Source organism: Scyliorhinus canicula, chromosome 19, assembly GCF_902713615.1.
Source record: "Scyliorhinus canicula chromosome 19, sScyCan1.1, whole genome shotgun sequence".
Taxonomy (NCBI): Eukaryota; Metazoa; Chordata; class Chondrichthyes; order Carcharhiniformes; family Scyliorhinidae; genus Scyliorhinus; species Scyliorhinus canicula.
The window spans coordinates 97,733,503-97,754,954 of NC_052164.1; the positions used below are offsets into that span (position 1 = coordinate 97,733,503).

The window sequence follows — 21,452 nt, forward strand, 5'->3', positions numbered from 1 at the left end:
TCGGGTCCCCGCCCCCCCCCCTCGGGTCCCCGCCCCCCCCTCTCGGCCCCGCCCCCCCTCTCGGCCCCGCCCCCCCTCTCGGCCCCGCCCCCCCCCAAGGGCGTCGAAGTTCAGCTTGCCCGGGGCGCCAGCAACCCTAGGGCCGGCGCTGCCAGAGGGTAGGACTCCCAACTTGGCAGGATTGCCTGGGAGTCCGTGGACTCATCTTTGTCTTTCACGGGAACTGCCGCTAGCAACCAGGGGCAATTTAAAGTAGAAAGTAGGTTTGTGCCTGCACTGTTTCTTCACCCACCCGTGCTGCCTCCCAGTTGTAGGAAGCTCTCACAGCCCTCCGCTAGGTTTTGAGGAAATACACCAAGTTACAGGTCGACGCAGTAACATTTGCAAATGTCACATCATCAGATGTCACATGATCAGACACCACATGACTAAAACCTCCCGGAACAGTTGCAACTTCACCTGAGCGCCAACTTCGGAGTTGGCAACCCTATCTGGGATGCAGAACCCAGAGCAGAAGGCAATACTCCAAATGTGGTTTGATTAAAGCTCTGTACAACTAAATTATCAATTAAAAAGCAACTCTTTTATTTCTGCAGTTTCTTGCTGAACTTTTTATCTTTTTATCTCCTCCCCTAAATCCAGTAACTAGGCCTCTTTGGCTCAGGTCGCTGTACCTCTCCCGTACCTCACCCAAATGGTAATTTTTCATGTGTGATCCTGGACAGTAAATGCTTGTAAGCTATTCAACTGTGGGGGCCTTTGCTGTGCCATCCACAGCTACCTCCCAGCAGGAACCACTGGATAGTGATTGAGGTACAAGGGATAAAAAATATAGGGCAGCACGGTGGCACAGTGGTTAGCATTGCTGCCTACGGCGCTGAGGACCCGGGTTCGAATCCCGGCCCTGGGTCACTGTCCGTGTGGAGTTTGCACATTCTCCCCGTGTCTGTGTGGGTTTCGCCCCCACAATCCAAAGATGTGCAGGTTAGGTTAATTGGCCACGCTAAATTGCCCCTTAATTGGAAAAAATAATTGGGTACTCTAAATTTATTTTAAAAATTTTTTAAAAAAGGGATAAAAAATATTTATTTTGAGTTTTATACGAAACTCTTCCATATCCCTCAAAAAAGTTTTTTTTTTCTTTCAGGACTGTTTTTCCTAACAGTATTTTGACCTCGGGTCTAAGGACAGCGTTTTACAAGCAGCTGCCAACTTAAAGGAACTCCCCTTGTGACAAATGGAGGATTTTAGGAATATTGGCTTCTAAATATTGGGGAAATTGAAGGGTTAAATGCCTGTGGTTATAGTGTGTTTGACTGCAGTGGTGTTTTTAAAAAAGGATTTAATTTTATAAAGGCCTGGGAGCTTTTAGGTGCCAGAAGGTGAGAATGACCAATGGAATGCAATTTTTCAGTCTGGGCTAATGCACTGTGGTTTGAGTGGGGAAAGTCCCCGGGAGTTAATGTACTTTCAGTCTGATGATTTAATTTGTTTTCCAGCTTGGGGAGATGAGGTCATGGCTGGGTGGAGACAAGGGATGCAGAGAGACATTTTGAGAAATCTTTGGAGGGACTTTTGGAGACAGCTCTGGAGCAAGGTGAAGTCTGATCTGTCTGATACTAAGTCCACAATTCTCTTACGGTAGGATAGTTATTTTAAAAAAAGGAGTAATAATATTTAAAGCAGAGCAGTCTTGTCTGGGGACAAGGAAGAAGCTGAAACATGCCAGGTAAACCATCATTTTGAAGACATCCAGCTAGATTCTGAAGGGGTTCTAACAAGAATCAAACCTGTTTTGTAAAGCACGTATTACTCTATGCCATGCTGGTTTTAAGGCAGATTGAGAGCTGGATGTTTCTTTTTTTGTTGTTTAATGGGAAATTGAGTAGTGGTGTTTAAAGAGCAATTGTAAGCTGAACTTTTCAGGTGTGTAAAGAGGTTAATATTGAATTCATAATAAAGTTTTGTTTTAAAACTACAAATTCCCTATTTCTTTCTGCAATCACTCCTGGAGGGAATCATTTCTTCCCAGTCTTACATATAAGTTAAAATATCAGGGTTTTGATCCTGTATCTTAGCCATTGTTGGAGTCTGGTGTGCAAATGTATTATCCCACAATTGACGGCAAGACATAACTAGTCAGTCCACGTCACTCCAGACAGTACACAAACAGCAGAACTGAAGGGAAATGCGACATTGAACAATGTTGCCTGCAACTAAAACGTGACATTGTGGACGTCTCATCAGTTGTGAGCAACAACACAGGAGATTAGCCAATAAGGCGCTAAATAGAGGAACAAGGGAACAACAAGGGTGCCAGGTCAGTGGGCTGATGTTCAAACTGGTTAGTGGTAAATTTAAGACTTCAGGAACCTTAGCCCATCCAAACTGTGATTAACACTTGGATGGGAGTTTTGGATTAAATACTGGTGGCAAACACGTCACTGCCTCATGTCATGTTTTGACATGGTGGATGTATGTTATTTTGGATGGATGAATTAGCTAAGGTAGGTGGAATATTTTATCAGTGGTTCTTCCTGCAGCCCTATGACGGGGTTTTTAATGTTCTAATATCAAGTGGTATTAAAGACCATTTGAGCCACTCTTCAAATCCAATTCTCCTGGGACTTTCTTCAGGTTTGCTATTGCTTAAGAAGGACAGAATGCAATCTGCCCAGCAGTGAGTTGTACACAAAACACTCATGTTCAGGATCTGAAAAAAATACTTTCGCGGGGATGAGAGGTTTCAGTCATCTGGAGAGACTGGTGAACCTGGGACTGTTCTCCTCTGGGCAGAGAAAGTTAAGAGACAATTTAATATAGGTGTTCAAAAGTTGCATGTGCATTAGATAGGGTAAGGCCTTAAGACCATAAGACATAGGAGCAGAATTAGGCCATTTGGCCCATCGAGTCAGTTCTGCCATTCAATCATGGCTGATATTTTTCTCATCCCCATTGTCCTGCCTTTTCCCCATTACCCCTGATCCCCTTATTAATCAAGAACCTATCTATCTCTGTCTGAAAGACACTCAGTGATTTGGCCTCCGCAGCCTTCTGTGCCAAAGAATTCCTCAGATTCACCACCCTCTGGCTGAAGAAATTCCTCCTCATCTCAGTTTTTCCACCAGCGGAGAAGGGGTAACCAGAGGACACAGATTTTAAGATAATTGGCAAAAGAACCAGAAAGGAGATAGGGGGGGGGGGGGGGGGGGGGGGGGGGGGTAACGTGCTGTGGCAGATGGCTATGATCATAGAATCATAGAATTTACAGAGCAGAAGGAGGCGATTCAGCCCATTGAGTCTGCACCGGCCTTGGAAAGAGCACCCTACCTAAGCCCATACCTCCACCCTAACCCTACAGCTCCACCTATCCCCGTAACCCCACCTAACCTTTGTTTTTGGACACAAAGGGCAATTTAGCATAGCCAATCCACCTAACCTGCACATCTTTGGACTGTGGGAGGAAACCGGAGCACCCGGAGGAAACCCACGCCGACACGGGGAAAACGTGCAGAGTCCGCACAGACAGTGACCCAAGCCGGGAATCGAACCTGGGACCCTGGAGCTGTGAAACAACTGTGCTACCCACTGTGCTACCATGCTGCCCTGATAGTGATGTGCTGCCTGAAAGGGCAGTGAAAGTAGATTCAGTAGTAACTTCCGAAAGCAAATTGGAAATATACTTGAAGGGAAAACCATTTGCAAGGCTAGGAGGAAAGATCGGGGGGGGGGGGGGGGGGGGGGGGGGGGGTTTAAACAATTGAGTAGCTCTTTCCGAAAGCTGGCATGATGGGGTGAATGGCCTCCCTCTGTGCAGTATGATACCATCATCTACTTTTAGAGCACTATGTTCAACAAGGAGTTCAGATCCAGTGCCCTTTTTGCAATGATTCCAGAAGTACAATGACACTGCAGTCACAGGAAATTCTGGGAGACCTAAGTTTACTCTTGTTGATCATGAGATTATCCAACCTGTGCTTACCGAATAACCTTAAGACCTGGGTCAAAACAGACACACATTGAGCTCCCTTGTGAAATTTGGGTGATTTGTGGTTGACCCACAGTCCTGCATATTTCACAATGTAACTTGGGCTTTCCAACTGTTTACCTCATTAGACTGCCATTGGTAGCTGGGGTGAAACTGCAACAAATCGACAAGGTAATAGAATTAGCGACACTCACCACTTTCTTCTTATTGACTGGGAAGCTACCGTTTGATTTCACAATTACTGTGCACAGCTTCACATCCTCCGGATGGGTACATTTATCCTAAAAGCACAAAATGGACTGTTTATTCCAGCAATTAAAAAATTATGTGTATTTTGTTTTGCCCATTTTGTACTATTTCCTGCACGTCCCACCACCTAATTAACAAACTACTGTGAAATTATAAAAATTTGAAATACAACATCCTCCTTGAAGTAATTGGAAATTAGATATGTTTACAAAAATGGGTAACAGGTCCTCACAGTGTTTCATGTGCATTGAAATGATGTGAGTGCGGCAAATTAGACAACAATTCTTGGAAACGTAACAGCCCAAAAGAGAGAAACTAGATGATTGAGCAGGTTATTTGTTTTTGGTAAAGCTAGTTGGGGAGTGAATCTTTGATCTTCAAGTAGTTCTATTAATGTAAAATAGATCCATGGTAACATGAGGCTGCACTTTGGCTTCATATCCTGTTTAAATTATTTTACATCCAGCATCACAGCGCTCTCTCACTAACATAATGGAATGTTAGCCTTGATGATGTGTCTAAATTCTTGACAGGCGCTTGAACCCAGAAATCTCTATTTGATATACAAGAAAAATAGACCATCGCTAATTACCCTTGAGAAGGTGGTGGCGAACTGGCTTCTTGAACGACTGCAGCCCACGTGGCACAGGTACACCCCAGAGCTGTTAAAGAGGCAGTTTCAGGATTTTGACCCAGTGACAGTGAAGGAACGGTGATATATTTCTAAGTTGGGAAGGTGAGTGACTTGGAGGGGAACTTCCAGGTGGTGGTGCTCCCAGGCATCATATGCCCTTGTCCTTCTAGATGGCAGTGGTCATGGGTTTGGAAGGTGCTACCTAAGGAGCCTTGGTGAGTTCATGCAGTGCATCTTGTAGATGGTACACATGGCTGTTACTGTGTGTCAGTGGTGGAGGGAGTGAATGTGGATGGAGTGCCAATCAAGCGAACTGCTTTGTCCAGGATGGTATTGAGCTTCTTAAGTTTTGTTAGAGCTGCACTCATCCAGGAAAATGGGGAGTCTTTCATCACAATCCTGATTTGTGCCTTGTAGATTGTGGACAGGCTTTGGGGAGTCAGGAGGTGAGTTACTTGCAGGCTTTCCAACTTCTGACCTGCTGATGTAGTCATAGTATTTATATGGCTCGTCCAATTCAGTTCCTGGTCAATGATTGACCCCAGGATGTTGATAGTTGGGAATTCAGCAATGGTAATGTTATTGAATGTCAAGAGGAGCTGTTAGATTCTCTCCTTTTGGAGACAATCATTGCCTGCCACTTATGTGGCGCAAAGGTTACTTGCTACCTGTCAGTCCAAGCCTGAATCTGGTCCAGCCCCGGATGAACTTGGACATGGACTGCTTCAGTATCTGGGGAGATGCAATTGGAGCTGAACATTGTGCAATGGTTACCTTGCCGTGACAAATTTACCTTTAACGGCGCTCGGATTTCCGACTCAAACCTGCTACTCCTCTTTGTGTTCACTCGCTTCCTCCTTTTCCGCAGCACTACATAAATTTGGACATACACCAGCAGTGTGACGATGAAGGGAATGTAAAATGAAAAAATGGACGAGTAGACAACAAAGTCAGGATTGATAATGGTGCAGATGGCATCGTCCCTGGTGTCTGTAATTAGAAATGATTGAATGGTTATTCCCACTGCCACTGAATAGGACTGTACTGCACAATGTTGCTCTAAATTTGGCTCATTTGTGAAAAATGTAGCATCAGAGACCACTGTTGCCAAGCTTTCATTATATTCTGGGTTGGATTTGGCTTCCGTCTCCTCCCTTCAATATTTTTCAGAAGCAAAATTGGCTGTTTGTTAAGTCTTTTGCAGTTAAATCAGCAACCTGAGGAAGTCCCATTCCCCTTCCTGAAAGACTTGCATTTATATAACATCTTTTGCAGCTTCACGATGCCCAGAGGGCTTCATAGTTAATTAAATATAATGACGCCACAGTAGGCACTGGAGAATTGGAACATCATCGTATCTTCCAGAATGGTGAATTGCTACATCGGCACCCTTGGTCACTGGACTGCGCCTTAGGGTTTAATTTTCATTGAAAGAACATTATTTTGCACAATCTTTTCGTAGTTGTTCATTTGATATGGGCTAACAGCTGTGCTAAAATATCCTAATAGGGGCTTTAATGCAAATATGTTAGTCGGTTTGCTATCAGAGAGATGTAAATAAGAAGTACAGCTGAGGGGGCCTTAAACAGCATGTAATATTTCAAATTCATCATAAATGAAGCAAGTGAAATTATCTAACCAAAATCAATTCTTTCTTGGAACTATGGATTTTTTTTTTTATTCCTTCTAAGAAGCATTTAACCTCCCATTTAGCAACTGTCCCCAGTGACTAGATCAAAAGATTTTTAAAAATGTATTTTTTGTATATTGACATCACCAACAAGGCACCATTTCTTGGCCGTAGACAGGGTGATGGTGAGTCGTGTTCTTCAATCACTGCAGGCATGTTGTGAAGGTATTCCCATAGTGCTGATGTTGGGGATTTTGATTTATTTCCAATGAAGAAATGTAATATATTTCCAAATTGGAGTTGGGTGCGACTTGGAAGGGAACTTGAAGTGGTGGAGGTTGTGGGTTTGGACGGTTCCATTGAAAAAGCCTTGGCGAGTTGCTGCAGTGCATCTTGTAGATGGTATACAATTTAGCCATGGTTTGTGTGTATATATGGAAAGTGTGCTGCAGGTGCGTGCATATGTGTAATGTGTGTGTTTCGTAGGTAGCTCTTCAACTGTTGTTCTATAATCCAACCTCATTTCTTCCTTTTGCTCTTTCTCAGTTTATACTCTTCCTTCTCAAAGATACTTCAAGTCAACCCTAGCCGCACCTTGAAGATGAACCTCTAACAGTGTCCTCAGCAGGAGCAGAATAACATGTCAAAATACAAAAGTAAGGACATATTCAGCTAAAAGCATATTGCTACCTGAGTCATTCAGTCCAAACAATAATGGGCAGGAGATGGCGAAGGACAAGCCCCAGACAACGGAGATCATAACGGTGACTCTTCGCCTGGAACTGTACCGGGTATTGTAAAGCATTGGCATAGCAACAGCAGTATATCTGCATACAATGAGACATACAAGGGGATTATTAAGTAACTGGCTAAAGCATCATGTATAATAAATCTTTGTATCTGACTCCCTGTTATATTTTGCTTATCCATTTTTTAGTCAAAAACTTTTAACTTTTAAATATCGTACTGCTTGAAATTAAGTTTTATCTTACTTTCCAATCCTAATATAGTACTCAAATACAAGCAAAGCCATTCTCGATTTAGGAAGAGAGAGACGGGATAGAGGGAAAAAATAAGATAAACACATGCAGAGAGACGTTGAGGCACAGAAACAAAATTCACACAGGCAGAGGTAATTTACCATCATCCATTAAGGACAATAGACATCTCTCTCCATCAGAGAGACAGAGAGAATTGGTAAATTATAGCTCGCGAGGGAAAAAAACACATCAAGTGAGGGGCGAGGTAAGGGAAGACGCCTCCATGAAGGACACAGCCAATACAGGGATTGAACCCCAGCCAACAGAAAGAGATGATCGATGCACGCAGAGTCCCAGGTACACACATGCAGGTCGAGAGGGGAGCAGAGCGAGACAGACAGACACATCGAAACAGGCACATCTCGACAAATCGAGAGATCGATTTTCACTTTCACCTCCTGGGCAGTAATCTGTTCGAACAAACCATCCATTTGTTGAAGAACCTGCCAGGTTTATTACAAACAGAAGGAGACCATTTAACCTTTGAAGCCTCATCTACCAATCAATTGGATTATGGTCGAACTCCATTTACCCACCTTGGGTTCATAATCCTAAAAACGATCCTGAAAAAAAGTCTATAAATCTCAGTTTTGAAGTTTTCAATTGACCTTCAGCTTCCTGGGAGAGGAATTTCCAGACTTTCAATACCTTTTGTGTAAAGAAGTGCTTCCTGACATTTTCCTTCAATAGCCTAGTTCTGATTTAAAGGTGAATGAAAATGAAATGAAAATAAAAATCGCTTATTGTCACAAGTAGGCTTCAAATGAAGTTACTGTGAAAAGCCCCTAGTTTCCACATTCCGGCGCCTGTTCGGGGAGGCTGGTACGGGTTCTTCCCCTTTGTTCTGGATTCTCCCACCGGAGTAAATTGTTCCCCTCTATCTCTCCTATCTCTGCAACTTTATTATCTTAAACACTTCAAAGTGGTCAATGAGTCAAAAGGCAGGTAAACTGCTCCAACATGTTACTGCTGAGGTGGTGGAAGTGAATGTAACCAGGTAGATCCTGAAAGACAGTTCCTTATCAGGATTTGCCAGTTCCTGGTTATTTCAGGGGTTGAAGCTGACAGGATTCAGATAAGCCATTCATCAGAGTCATTGGTCAAGTTTGGATTGGCACGGCATGGTAGCACAGTGGTGAGCACTGCTGCCACACAGGGCCCAGGTTCGATTCCAGCCTTGCGTGATTGTGTGGAGTTTGCACGTTCCCCCCGTGTCCATGTGAGTTTCCTCCAGGTGCTCCGGTTTCCTCCCACAGTCCAAAGATGTGCAGGTTGGGTGGTGTTAAAGGGACAGGGGTGTGGGCCTAGGTAGGAAGCTCTTTCAGAGGGGCGGCATAGACTCAATGGGCCAAATGGCCTCCTGCTGCACTGTAGGGGTTCTATGGTTCTATCTTGCTCCATAAATTCTATTGCTGCACATGAACTTAGAAATGCATTTATCTCCATGTTTGGCCTGTGATGATCTTCTCAAATCTCTCGAATTCTGTGAGACTCTGGGTTAAGCATGTGGGTAATGGTAGTGTCTGCTATGGTCTGTTGGCTATTCACCCATCTCCAGTACAACAGGAAAGTCAAGTGATTATTGTAATAAATTAAACATTCAAAACTTTGTTATTTCAAACAGATAAAATGAGTAAATCAGTAATACATTAAATTTGCTAACTATATTGTGGCAACTTGAGCATTTGAATTTATTTATAAATCGGGAAATAAAAAAGAAAACTGACTAAAAAGCTTGTGGATTATCACAGCTTCTTTTCGGGAGGGATCTTGCCTAGTCGCCTCCAATGTGACTTTGAATCTTAAATCTTTTATATATTTTTTTTATTATTCATTTGAGTGATATGGGCATCGCTGGCTAGGTCAGTATTTATTGCCCATTCTTAGTTCCCTTGAGAAGGTAGTGAGCTGCCTTCTTAGACCGCTGCAGTCCCTGGGCTGTAGGTACAGGCACAATGCTGTTAGAGAGGGAGTTCCAGGATTTTGACCCAGCGACAGTGACGGAACGACGATATATTTCCAAGTCAGGATGGTGAGTGACTTGAAGGGGTAATTCCAGGTGGCGAAGTTCCCATGTGTCTGCTACCATTGTCCCTCGAGATGGTTATAGACGTGGGTTTGGAAGATACTGCCTAAGGAACCTTGGTGAGTTCCTGCAGTGCATCTTGTAGGTGGTACACATGGCTGCTACTGTTTGTACATGGGAGCGGGATTGATTGTTTGTGGAAAGGGTAGCAATCAAGTGCAATTCTTGAACGCTGTTGGAGCTGCACTCACCCAGGCAAGTGGAGAGTATTCTGTTACAGTCCTAACTTGTGCCTTGCAGATGATGGACAGGGTTTGCAAGGTCAGGAGGTGAGTTACTCACCACAGGATTCCAAGCCTTTGACCTGCTCTGGTAGCCACAGTATTTATATGGCTAGTTCAGTTCAGCTTCTGATCAATGGCATCCCCCTGGATGTTGATTGTGGGGGATTGAGCAATGGTATTGCCTTTGAATGTTTATGTGGAGATGGATCAGATCCTCTCTTGTTGGAATGGTTGTTGTCTGGCACTTGGGTTACTTGCCACTTGTCAACCCAAACCTGGATATTATCCAGGTTTTGCTGAATTCGGCTATGAACTGCTTCATTATCTGAGGAGTTGCAAACGGTGCTGAACATTGTGCGATCTTCTGCAAACATCCTGACCTTATGATGGAAGGAAGGTCATTGCTGAATCGGCTGAAGATGCTTGGGCCGAGGACACTACCCTGAGGATCTTCTGCAGTGATGTCCTGGAGCTGAGATGATTGACCTCCAACCACCACAACCATCCTCCTTTGTGCCAGGTATGACTCCAACCAGAGGAGAGTTTTCCCCTGATTCCCATTGACTCCAGTGTTTCTAGGGCTCATGAATGCCAAATGTGATCAAATTCTACCTTGATGTTAAGGGCAGTCACTCTCACTTCACCTCTGGCAGTCAGCTCTTTGTACATGTTTGAACCAAGGCTGTAATGAGGACAAGAGCCGAGTGGAACTTAAACAGAGCATCTATGAGCAGGTTATTGATCAGTAAATGCCACTTATAGCCACTGTTGATAACCCCTTCCATCACTTTTCTGATGAACTGATGGCGCGGTAATTGGTCGGGTTGGATTTGTCCTCTTTCTTGTGTACAGGACACACCTGGGCAAGTTTCCGTATTGCCAGGTAGATGCCGGGGTTGTTGCTGTACTGGAACATCTTGGCTAGGGCGAGGCAAGCTCTGGAGCACAGGTCTTCAGTACTATTGCCGGAATATTGTCAGGACCCACAGACGTAGCTGTATCCAGTGCCTTCAGCTGCTTTTTGATGTAACTTGGATTGAATTGAATTGGCTGAAGACTGACATCTGTGATGTTGGGGACCTTCAGGGGAGGCCAAATGGATCATCAATTCAGCACTACTGGCTGCAGATTGTAGCGAATGCTTCAGCCTTGTCTTTTGCACATATGTGCTGGACTCCTCCATCATTGAGGATGGGGATATTTGTGGAGCCTCCTCCTCCAGCGAGTTGTTTAATTGTGCACCACCATTCACGGCTGGATGTGGCAGGGCTGTAGAGCTTAGATCTGACCTGTTGGTCGCGAAAGTGTTTAACTCTGTGTTTCACTGTTGCTATTGCTGTTTGGAACACGGTAGTTCTGTTTTGTAACTTCACCAGGATCCAAGGTCGATGTTGAGGACTCCCAGGCAATTCCCTCCCGGCTGTTTACCACTGTGCCGCCACCTCTTCTGAGTCTGCCCTGCCGGTAAGACAGGACATCCCCAGAAATAGCGATAGTGGTGTCAGGCTCATTATCTGTAAGGCCTGATTCTGTGAGTATGACTCCGTCAGGCTGTTGGTTGACTAGTCTGTGGGACAGCTCTCCCAATTTTGCCACAAGTCCCCAGATGTTAGCAAGGAGGACTTTGCAGTGTCGACGGAGCTGGGTTTGCTGTTGTTATTTCCGGTGCCAAGGTCGATACTGGGTGGTCCATCCGATTTAATTCCTTTGGACGAGATTCTCCGCAAATGCGGAGAATCGTAAAGGCTGCCGTGGGACAGGCCGTGACCCACGGCAGCCTTCACGCCCACTTCCAGGGCCGATTCTCCCCCCCGGGCGGGGCTAGGAGCGGGCCCTGTGCGTCACAGTCGTCAAGGCCGCACGTCAAGCGTCACGCGGCTGACGCGGCCGATGACGTCAGCCGCGCATGCGCAGGTTGGACAATGCCAACCCACGCATGCGCAGTTGGCGTCTTTTCCCTCAGCCGCCCTGCAAGACGTGGCGGCTTGATCTTGCGGGGCGGCGGAGGAAAAAGAGTGCGTCCATTATGGACGCACGGCCTGCGATCGGTGGGCACCGATCGCGGGCCTATGTCCCCCTTCGCATGGCCGAGGTACTGCCGTGCCAATCGGGCCCCCAGATGCCCCAGACGGGCATATGGCGCCCATTTCACGACAGCAGTGAACAGGTGTGGTTTGCTGCCATGTTGAAACGGGCGCGAAGGCCCGGCCGCTCGGCCCATCGGCCTCGGAGAATTGCTGCTCGCCGTAGAAATCGGTGAGTGGCGATTTGTGGCGTGGGTCGGGCGTGGGGGGGGGGGGGGGTGGTGTGGGGGGGGGGGTGGGGGGGAGAATAGCGGGAGGGCGTAAGAAATGTCGGGAGGCCCTTCCGCTATTCTCCCACCCGGCGTGCCCTTTGTGATCTGGCACAAATCGCGCCCTTAGTGTTTTCTTTGTGGCGGTTGAATACAACTAAGTGGCTTGCTGGACCATTTCAGAAAGTAATTAAAGGCAACTATATTGCTGTGGGTCTGAAGTCAGCACGTAGGCCAGACCAGGTAAGGACGGCAGATTCGCTTCCCTGAAGAAAATTAATGAACCAGGTGGGTTTTTAGAACAATTGACAATGGCTTCAATTAGACTTTTCATTCCACATTTTTATTTTATTGAATGCAAATTTCACGATCTGTGATGGTGGGATTCAAACCCAGGTCCCCAGTGCATCAATCTGGGTCTCGGGATTGCTAGTCTAGGGACAATACCACTGCATTAGCCTGGCTGTTTCGATTCCCAGCCGAGTGACATTACCACTGTGCCACCTCCCACAAAGTGCCCTTTGAGGTGGCCTATCAAGTCCCTCAGTTGTATCAAGACATTACCAGTAGTTTAGGAATAACATCTTCTCAGGGCAAGCAGTGACTGGTAAGAAATGTGAATTGAAGTTATGGAGCTCTTTTTTGCAATTAACCCACACAGCCATACCTGCAGCAGCACACATCGCTCATCAGGTCAGACTGGATATGTTGTTGGAGGCTGCACATCCCAATCCTAAATCTGCAATTGCAGGGTTACATTGTAAATGCACACATTACCTGTCAATGCTGATGGCGCAGAGGTTGAGGATGCTTGCTGTACACATCATGACATCAAGAGTCACGAAAATATCACAATGGATCCTGCTGAATCTCCACTCTCCCACCACCTTGCAACATAAAAATAAATTCAGATCGCAGTGTGAAAGGAACAGCTGCATAAATTAGAAGTGGCTCAATTTATACCACATCTCATCACGTCAAGGTAGTTTGTTTGATAAAAGTACAATTCTTGTTATAATGGTAAACACAGCAACATTTCTGCCCCAGTAATATCTGTCACACAACCACAGGTCAAATATATTTTGGTTGTGCTGCCGATCGTCAAATAACACCACATGATCTTTTAACTACTCGAATCAGCAGTCAGGGCTCTCATTTGGTATTTGGTAAAAAAAAATACAATTTCTCCAGCAATGAAGGACCCCTTGCATGAAAAAGAAAGACTTGCATTTCTATAGCGTCCTTTTTGACTTCAGGATATCCCGACCTCTTTACAGCCAATGAAATGGTTTTGTAGTACCGTCACTGTTGTAATATAGGAGACACAGCACAGCAAGATCCCCCGTAAAATGAATGTTATTATGGTGTGGTTTGAGGGATAATTTATGGCCAGGGTACTGGGGTGAACGGTGCTCCTCTACTTGGCAATAGTGCCATGGGAGCATTTACATTGAGCTCAGGAGGCAGGCAGGACCCCGGTTTTGCATCGAATCCGAGAAACAGCGCCTCGGACAGTGCAGCACTCCTTCAGTACACGGGACTGGAGCATCTCACCGGGATTCTGTGCTCAGGTTTTTCCAATGGGGCAATGAACTCGCAACGTTCTGACTCAGAGGTGGGAGTGCTTCCAGTGACCTACAGCTGACACTGCAACGAGACAGTAACACTGGCTGACAATAGCCTGGACGATGAAGTCAAACCCCGATGCTAGGCAGCGGTGACTTTGAGCCTGCAATCTGCTGATCCGGGGCAGACACAAATTGACATGAGGTGACTGAGCACAGGCGATCATTAATTTGAAAACCCTTCAACTTGAAGGAAAGGAGCAAGATTAGAATCCTCATCACTCAACCGGATCATTTTAGTGGCAAGGATGGGGTGACAAATTGCATTTGAACGTGGTTCTTTCAGCTATGAGACTCTGTGGTCGCTGAGGGAGCTCCCATAAAATCGGATGTATAAACCATCCCTTCTCGTTCTGTGCCCTTCATGCTGACTATTGTCTCTTGTGTCAGGTTTGTGAAGAATACAGCGGTAAAACCACTTTTCAGTTTATGCACTAAGGGGTCATTTTCACTTCTGAAAGGGTACATGCAGGGTCAGCCTTGCGTTCAACATCTTTTCTGATTCTCACTTTCATTGAAGTTACTGACAGAGTTGTAAAACAAGCAGCTGACCCACATCACTTGCTGTAACCTGCTGCCCAAAGTCAAAGCTTTTAGGAGAGATGGATTCAGTCAACCATGTGAAGAAAGTAACTGTGAGCAACTTAAAATGATAGCGTCAATTGTACAATCTCACAGTGCTAATGAATAAGACTCCATAGCTCTGCCCGAGCTCCCAGTGAGCTTGGGTCTTTGCTGGCAGCAAGGGATCTCAGAATGTCCCATACATTCTATCTTCTCATTTAGTTGATTTTCCTGCCATGGATTCTTTCCTCCTATTCACAGTGTCATTTGTAAATGTAGCAATGTTACTTAATTTTGTCTCCCCCGCCACATAATGGAGGAATGCAGTTGTTGTGTCGTTGCTTTAACTTAATGTTAGGATGTGCAGGATCTCAAAGGAAGTTCATGCAATATCTCTTTACCTGTCACTGTCACCTTGGCTTTGTTTTGTTTTGTTCTCTCCCCTCTCTCCCGTCCCCTCTCCATTTTTCAGACAAGGATTCAGGTAAGCAACAGCAAGAGGAATCAGGCAGTTGGCCAAGAAGGAGGCCCCACTGGGGGGTGAGCCTGGGCACAATTGAGGTCTCAAGGCATTGGGGGGGGGGGGGAGGGGGGGGGTCTAAAAATGGCCAGAAAATTGCAGGTGGGAGGTGCGAGATGAGGATTCGAAGGGATGGTGGGAACAAGTGGGTGAAGAAGCATTTGAAATAATCCTGGGCAGGTCGAGGGTGGTCCCACGTGACGGGTTCCTTGGCCGTGGGACGGGCTATCCATGCAAAATGCCACAGAGATCAGCAAGGCTGGAAGATCTTATGACTCGCCAATGATGGACTGCGACTCCTGGCAGAAAAACCGTCTTGGAAAATCCCGGCCTGAGTTACGGAACAGCTGTGTGACTGTAACAGGAAGTGCATGCATATAGAATTTACAGTGCAGAAGGAGGCCATTTGGCCCATTTAGTCTGCACCGGCTCTTGGAAAGGGAAAGAGCACCCTACCCAAGCCCACACCTCCACCCTACCCCCACAACCCAGCAACCCCACCCAACACTAAGGGCAATTTTGGACACTAAGGGCAATTTAGCATGGCCAATCCACCTAACCTGCACATCTTTGGACTGTGGGAGGAAACCGGAGCACCCGGAGGAAACCCACGCACACACGGGGAGAACGTGCAGACTCCGCACAGACAGTGACCAAGCCTGGAATCGAACCTGGGACCCTGGAACTGTGAAGCAATTGTGCTAACCACTATGCTACCGTGCAGCCCTTTACATTATATGACAACCTTATAGCTGGTCTCCTGATTTGACCATTGCTACATCAAAAGCTTTAATGATTTCTCGCCTGGTTTCCTTCATTACCCAAGAATGTTTGTCACCCAGCTCAGTTGTCCTCAGTCCGTTTTTAATTACTCGAGCGTCTACTTCCTCCTCATTGATTACTGTGGCCTGTAAGGGCTCAATGGTCATACCAGATGCTAAACGGGGAACTGCTCCAGTAGCCAAAGCTACCATTCCCAAATTTTACAGCAACAAAACAAAATGAGAGAGAATAGAGTCAAACGCTGCTCCCATGTAAGCAGCAAATCATAGTACGTAATAGCATAAATCTCACCTCCTTCCAAGATCGTGTGAATATTTCTCCATTTGTGAGAAGTTGAAGACACACATTTAAATTGCTTTTTCCAGTAAAATGTAGGTAAAAAAAAAAAAATTTAGAGTACCCAATTCATTTTTTCCAATCACGGGGCAAATTTTAGCTTGGCCAATCCACCTACCCTGCACGTCTTTGGGTTGTGGGGGTGAAACCCACGCAAACACAGGGAGAATGTGCAAACTCCACATGGTTAGTGACCCACAGCTGGGATCGAACCTGGGACCTCGGTGTCGTGAGGCAGCAGCGCTGCCCCGAAATGTAGGTCATTCTCAGTGTAAGACAATTATAGTTCTGAGAATCATGACAATTCGCCACATTTCAGAAATGCAAAAACCAGTCAGCAACCAAGAAATCTGTCCGAAACCTGATCACCGTTCCAGCAGAACAGAGAAAGTTTGCTCACGTCGCTGTGCAGTGTGGGTGCGGAAAGGGTTGTCGAAACATTCTCAAGCAGTAGGAAAGTAAACCACAAAGCTGAAGAAAAGGTTTTCTTAAGGAAGTGGGATTCACCTTGCAATAACAGAAACGGAGCGAGGAGGTATCCGAGGAGTCAGAGGCTCAGCTAGTCAGATAGTGTGCGGTGCAATGAGTACGACACAATTCTTAAATGTTTTGTTATGCTCTTGACGTAGCATAAGCTGCTTCCTTGATGTACACTGACAAAGGAAGGTTCAGACTTGGAGATAGCTTTTACACATTTAGAACATAGAACATAGAACAGTACAGCACAGAACAGGCCCTTCGGCCCTCAATGTTGTGCCGAGCCATGATCACCCCACTCAAACCCACGTATCCACCCCATACCCGCAACCCAACAACCCCCCCCTTAACCTTACTTTTATTAGGACACTACGGGCAATTTAGCATGGCCAATCCACCTAACCCGCACATCTTTGGACTGTGGGAGGAAACCGGAGCACCCGGAGGAAACCCACGCACACAGGGGGAGGATGTGCAGACTCCACACAGACAGTGACCCAGCCGGGAATCGAACCTGGGACCCTGGAGCTGTGAAGCATTTATGCTAACCACCATGCTACCCTGCTGCCCATATTAACAATTCTCCTACTTGGATTCGACTCTTCTGTTAATCCTGCTATGGCTACTCAGACTAGCTAACCAGTCTGCTACAATCCACGTGGTGGGTGTGATGTGTTTCAATCAACCCTGTCTGTACTCACTAAGTGTCTCCACTGGAAAGAAGAAGATCATGTGTGCTGTGTCCTTACATATGGGTTGGTGTAATGCCCTCCTGTGGTAGTGTCACCTCTGTGTGTCTTGAATGCCCATTGGTCATGTCCTATCTTACTGGCCTATTGGTTTACTGTCTGTGTGTCATGATGTCTCTGGTGCTCCGTCTAGTGTCTAGCTAGGTGTAGTATATCTGCATTGATCCCTTGTGTATTTACAGTGATGCATATCACCATATTAAAGAGGTCGGAGAGTGTAAAGAGGTTCATTTTTTCAGAGCGCTCCTCGATTTCTCTATGGAAAATAACCAGGCATTGGAGTCCAATTGATTGATTAATTTGGACGGGCTTCAAGAAGGTGACTAAACCTGATGGTGGCACCGGCAGTGCTGAGGACAGACATTCCTGTCAAATGATATTTAGATAGGAGGTTGTGAGTTCAAGTCCCACTTCAGGAACTTGGGTCACGATTGACTTGGTGTTGGGACGAGGCCATTGAATCTCGCGAGAGGGCTGTTTAGTACTGGTCCACACAAGAATGGACTAAGTGGTCTGCCAGGCCATTGGAGACCCCTAGGTGGTCGGGGACAGGGGAGGGTGCCACACTGGCACTTCTGCTGGCATCTGGGAACTTTGGCACTGCCAGACTGGCACTTTGGGCATGGCCCAGCACACTGCAATCTCACTTGAATGGGACTGGTCCTTTCCCTGAGATCCAGCCTCCACCCAGCAGATACAAAACTCCTTCTGGAAAGCAACTCTATCTTTCAAGTTACCGAGGTAGTTTGCCACACCCAGTGTGCTTTCAGTTCACTGGAACAGCTTTAAAATAAAAACAGAGAGAACAGGGAAACACTGCTGCTCTTCTGCAGTCCAAACCAACAAACCGAAACTGAAACTCAAAACACCCCTCCCACCTGACAGCGACAGCCCAGTTCCAACCACAAATGTCATCACTGAAGGCATGTTCAAAGCCATGTGCTCAAACAAAACCTTTCTTAAAGGGACACTCACATGACAGGAGTGAGGACTCAAATTTCTGGTACTCCGCTCCACGTCTCTCCATTATAACCTCGAACATAATGTGTTAGCCAGTGTTTTGTGCAGAGGGGGGGGGTGGTGGATTTTGAGGGGTGGGCGGTAGAACTGATGCCAGGAGAGGGATGGTAACTTATCTTAGCAGCTCGATGGAGGGCATTGGTCTTCTTCCAACATTGTATGGTCGTCCTCTTGGTTATGCTGCCCGCACTGAAAGCCGCTGCCACTGCCTCCCAGGTGGTATTGGCGACCCTGCCGCTGCTCCTCCGACTCCCTCAGGTGAACAGGATGTCCCGTCTCACATCCTGACCAGGTCGGCATCCTCAAAGCAAGGAGTAATGTCTGCATGCATCCATGATTGTGTGTTCACTGAGAGCGAGTGCTGAGGGAGCGTTTTAAAAGCAGCTCTCCCTTGTTTGTGCCAAAACGCTAGGTATGCGCAGGTCCACCGAATCAGGCGGTGAGACTGCCAGTAATGGCATGAAGCTCATGGGGGCTCATTTGTGGCACTAAGTGCCATTAAATACGGGCTGTGATCTCACCATCGCAGCCATCGAGAAACAATCCGCCAATCACGCCCAAAATGACACTTTGAAATTTTTCCATCAAATCGCGTCCTTTGAAATGTTTTGGTTAAATTCTGCCCTTGGGCAAACAATCTTCTCTGACAGTCCCAATGTCAGCACAGTAGCACAGTGGTTAGCACAATTGCTTCACAGCTCCAGTGTCCCAGGTTCGATTCCCACCTGGGTCACTGTCTGTGCGGAGTCTGCACGTCCTCCCCGTGGGTTTCCTCCGGGTGCTCCGGTTTCCTCCCACAGTCCAAAGATGTGCAGGTTAGGTGGATTGGTCATGCTAAATTGCCCTTCCGGTCCAAAAATAAGGTTAGGTTGGGTTACAGGAATCAGGTGGAGGTATGGCCTTTAGTTGGGTGCTCTTTTCAAGGGCTGGTGCAGACTCTATGGGCCAAATGGCCTCCTTCTGCACTGTAAATTCTATGATCTATGCCAGGGGTGGGCAAACTACGGCCCGCGGGCCGCATGCGGCCCGCCAAAGGTATTTCTGCGGCCCTCCAAGTCATTAAAAAAAAAAAAAAAATTTTGTTTAAAAAAAAATTTTTTTTTTTTTAATTTTTTTTTTAAAGGTTAATGGGTGGGGGGGCTGTTGGGTTACTTACTGGTATAGGGTGGATACGTTGACTTGAGTAGGGTGATCATTGCTTGGCACAACGTCGAGGGCCGAAGGGCCTGTTCTGTGCTGTACTGTTCTATGTTCTATATGAGGCGCCCAGAATCATAACCGGGTGAAGTAATTATTTTACTTAATATACTATGCGGCCCTTTGTGAATTGTGAATTTCTGAATGCGGCCCTTGCACGGAAAAGTTTGCCCACCCCTGATCTATGCAGTATTGAGGAAGTGCTGCATGGTCACTGGTGCAATCTTTTGGGTGAGATGTCAAACTGCGACTTTGTCAGCCCTGTATGGACTATACCATTGTTTTGAGGTGGAGCAGGGGTGCCATGGGTGGCCTGGCCAATAAGTATCTTTTAACCAACATCACTAAAACAGATTATCTCATCACTTATTTCATTGATGTTCATGGGAGTTTGTAGCTCACAAACTGGCTGCTGTGTCTCCTACATTATCCCTGTGACTATGGTTTAACTTCACTTCATCAACTGCAGAATGCTTTGGGACATCTACAAATATTCTTGTGCCTTTTTAAATTTCAACCTCACTATGAGCATTGTTGCCATGGGCTTTATTTGAAAGCAGTCATACTCTGAATCACCAATTTGAGTGGGGTTAGATGTTAGACTATTGATTGATAAACAGTTGTTGCCCCGTCAGTGCGCCATTCTAAAATACATTTTGGCAAAGGTCTACTGCATTTCAAGAAAGGCCACTGATTGAATGTTATTGTTAAAAAGTTACTTACAAAATATTTCTTCAAAGTTCAAATTGTGAGCAATGTTGAGAACATTCTTTCGACACAATTAAAACCAAAAGACAAATAATTAATTCTTCTTCCTTCACAGCACAAACTGATTAGTACAATGGTACAAACTTAAACATAATGGATTAAACTTCATGAAATGATTCTTGGGCAACACTGTAGAACAGTGGTTAGCACTGCGGCTTCACAGCGCCAGGGTCCCAGCTTCAATTCCTGGCTTAGGTCACTGTCTGTGCGGAGTCTGCACGTGCTCCCCGTGTCGGCCTGGGTTTCCTCCGTATGCTCCGGTTTCCTCCCTCAAGTCCCGAAAGACGTGCTTGTTAGGTGAGTTGGACATTCTGAATTCTCCCTCAGTGTACCCAAACAGGCGCCGGACTGTGGCACTTAGGGGATTTTCACAGTGACTTCATTGCAGTGTTAATGTAAGCCTACTTGTGACAATAAAAAAGATTATTATTATTTTTAAGATGCTATGTAGTTTTGTTACGACACCCTGGGCTAATGCGCGGTCAATTCCAGCCCCATTTGATGTGGAGTCGCAACACGAGTGAATGAACCGATAACTCTTGGAAAAATACCCAAAGTCTTTGGCTCTTGGCTGCCCAATGATTACAGTCACCAGGTTTGCAAATGCAAACACAATTACTTTTTATCAATAACAAGAATTGTAATGAAAAATGCAGCAAATATAACTGGTTAATATTGTCTAATTCCGCACTTTAACTCATCCCCACACTCCACACACAAACACACAGACAAGGAAGACAAACACTGAGGGGGCTGGTTTAGCTCACTCGGTTAAATCGCTGGGTTTTAAAGCAGACCAAGCAGGCCAGCAGCACGGTTCGATTCCCATACCAGCCTCCCCAGACAGGCGCCGGAATGTGGCGACTAGGGGCTTTTCACAGTAACTTCATTGAAGCCTACTCGTGACAATAAAGCGATTTTCATTTGGGGTTGGTTAGCTCAGTTGGCTGGGTTGTGATGCAGAGCGACGCCAACAGCATAGGTTCAATTCCCGTTACAGCTGAGGTTATCCATGAAGGCCCCGCCTTGTCCTCCAGGGGTTGGTTTAGCTCACTGGGCTAAATCGCTGGCTTTTAAAGCAGACCAAGCAGGCCAGCAGCACAGTTCGATTCCCATACCAGCCTCCCCGGCCAGGCGCCGGAATATGGCGACTAGGGGCTTTTCACAGTAACTTCATTGAAGCCTACTCGTGACAATAAAGCGATTTCCATTTTTCATGTCAGAAAGGTGTAAAAAAAACATACGTCAATAGGAAAAAGAGTCTCTGTT

The 21,452-nt window shown here is 46.1% G+C and overlaps 1 protein-coding gene and 1 long non-coding RNA gene across 8 annotated transcripts in view; one reads left to right on the forward strand and one right to left on the reverse strand.

The window, feature by feature from the left end:
- Positions 1-7,402, forward strand: part of LOC119954270 — a 36,410-nt gene extending 29,008 nt beyond the window's left edge. Inside the window, exons 1-2 of one of the 2 annotated variants that reach the window (XR_005458204.1) lie at positions 1,433-1,597; positions 7,048-7,402. This is a non-coding gene — a long non-coding RNA (uncharacterized LOC119954270). Of the gene's footprint in view, positions 1-1,432; positions 1,598-7,047 lie in introns of those variants that run through there. The other variant, XR_005458203.1, reaches the window with a different exon arrangement.
- drd2a (dopamine receptor D2a) overlaps positions 1-21,452 on the reverse strand; it is a 168,998-nt gene that overhangs the window by 8,474 nt on the left and 139,072 nt on the right. For all 6 annotated transcript variants that reach the window (XM_038779360.1, XM_038779364.1, XM_038779363.1 and 3 more), the window contains exons 3-6: positions 12,922-13,031; positions 7,192-7,328; positions 5,665-5,861; positions 4,183-4,269 (exon numbers count right to left, since the gene is read on the reverse strand). In XM_038779360.1, the coding sequence (XP_038635288.1) occupies positions 4,183-4,269; positions 5,665-5,861; positions 7,192-7,328; positions 12,922-13,031 (531 nt within the window). The remainder of the gene's footprint in view (positions 1-4,182; positions 4,270-5,664; positions 5,862-7,191; positions 7,329-12,921; positions 13,032-21,452) is intronic.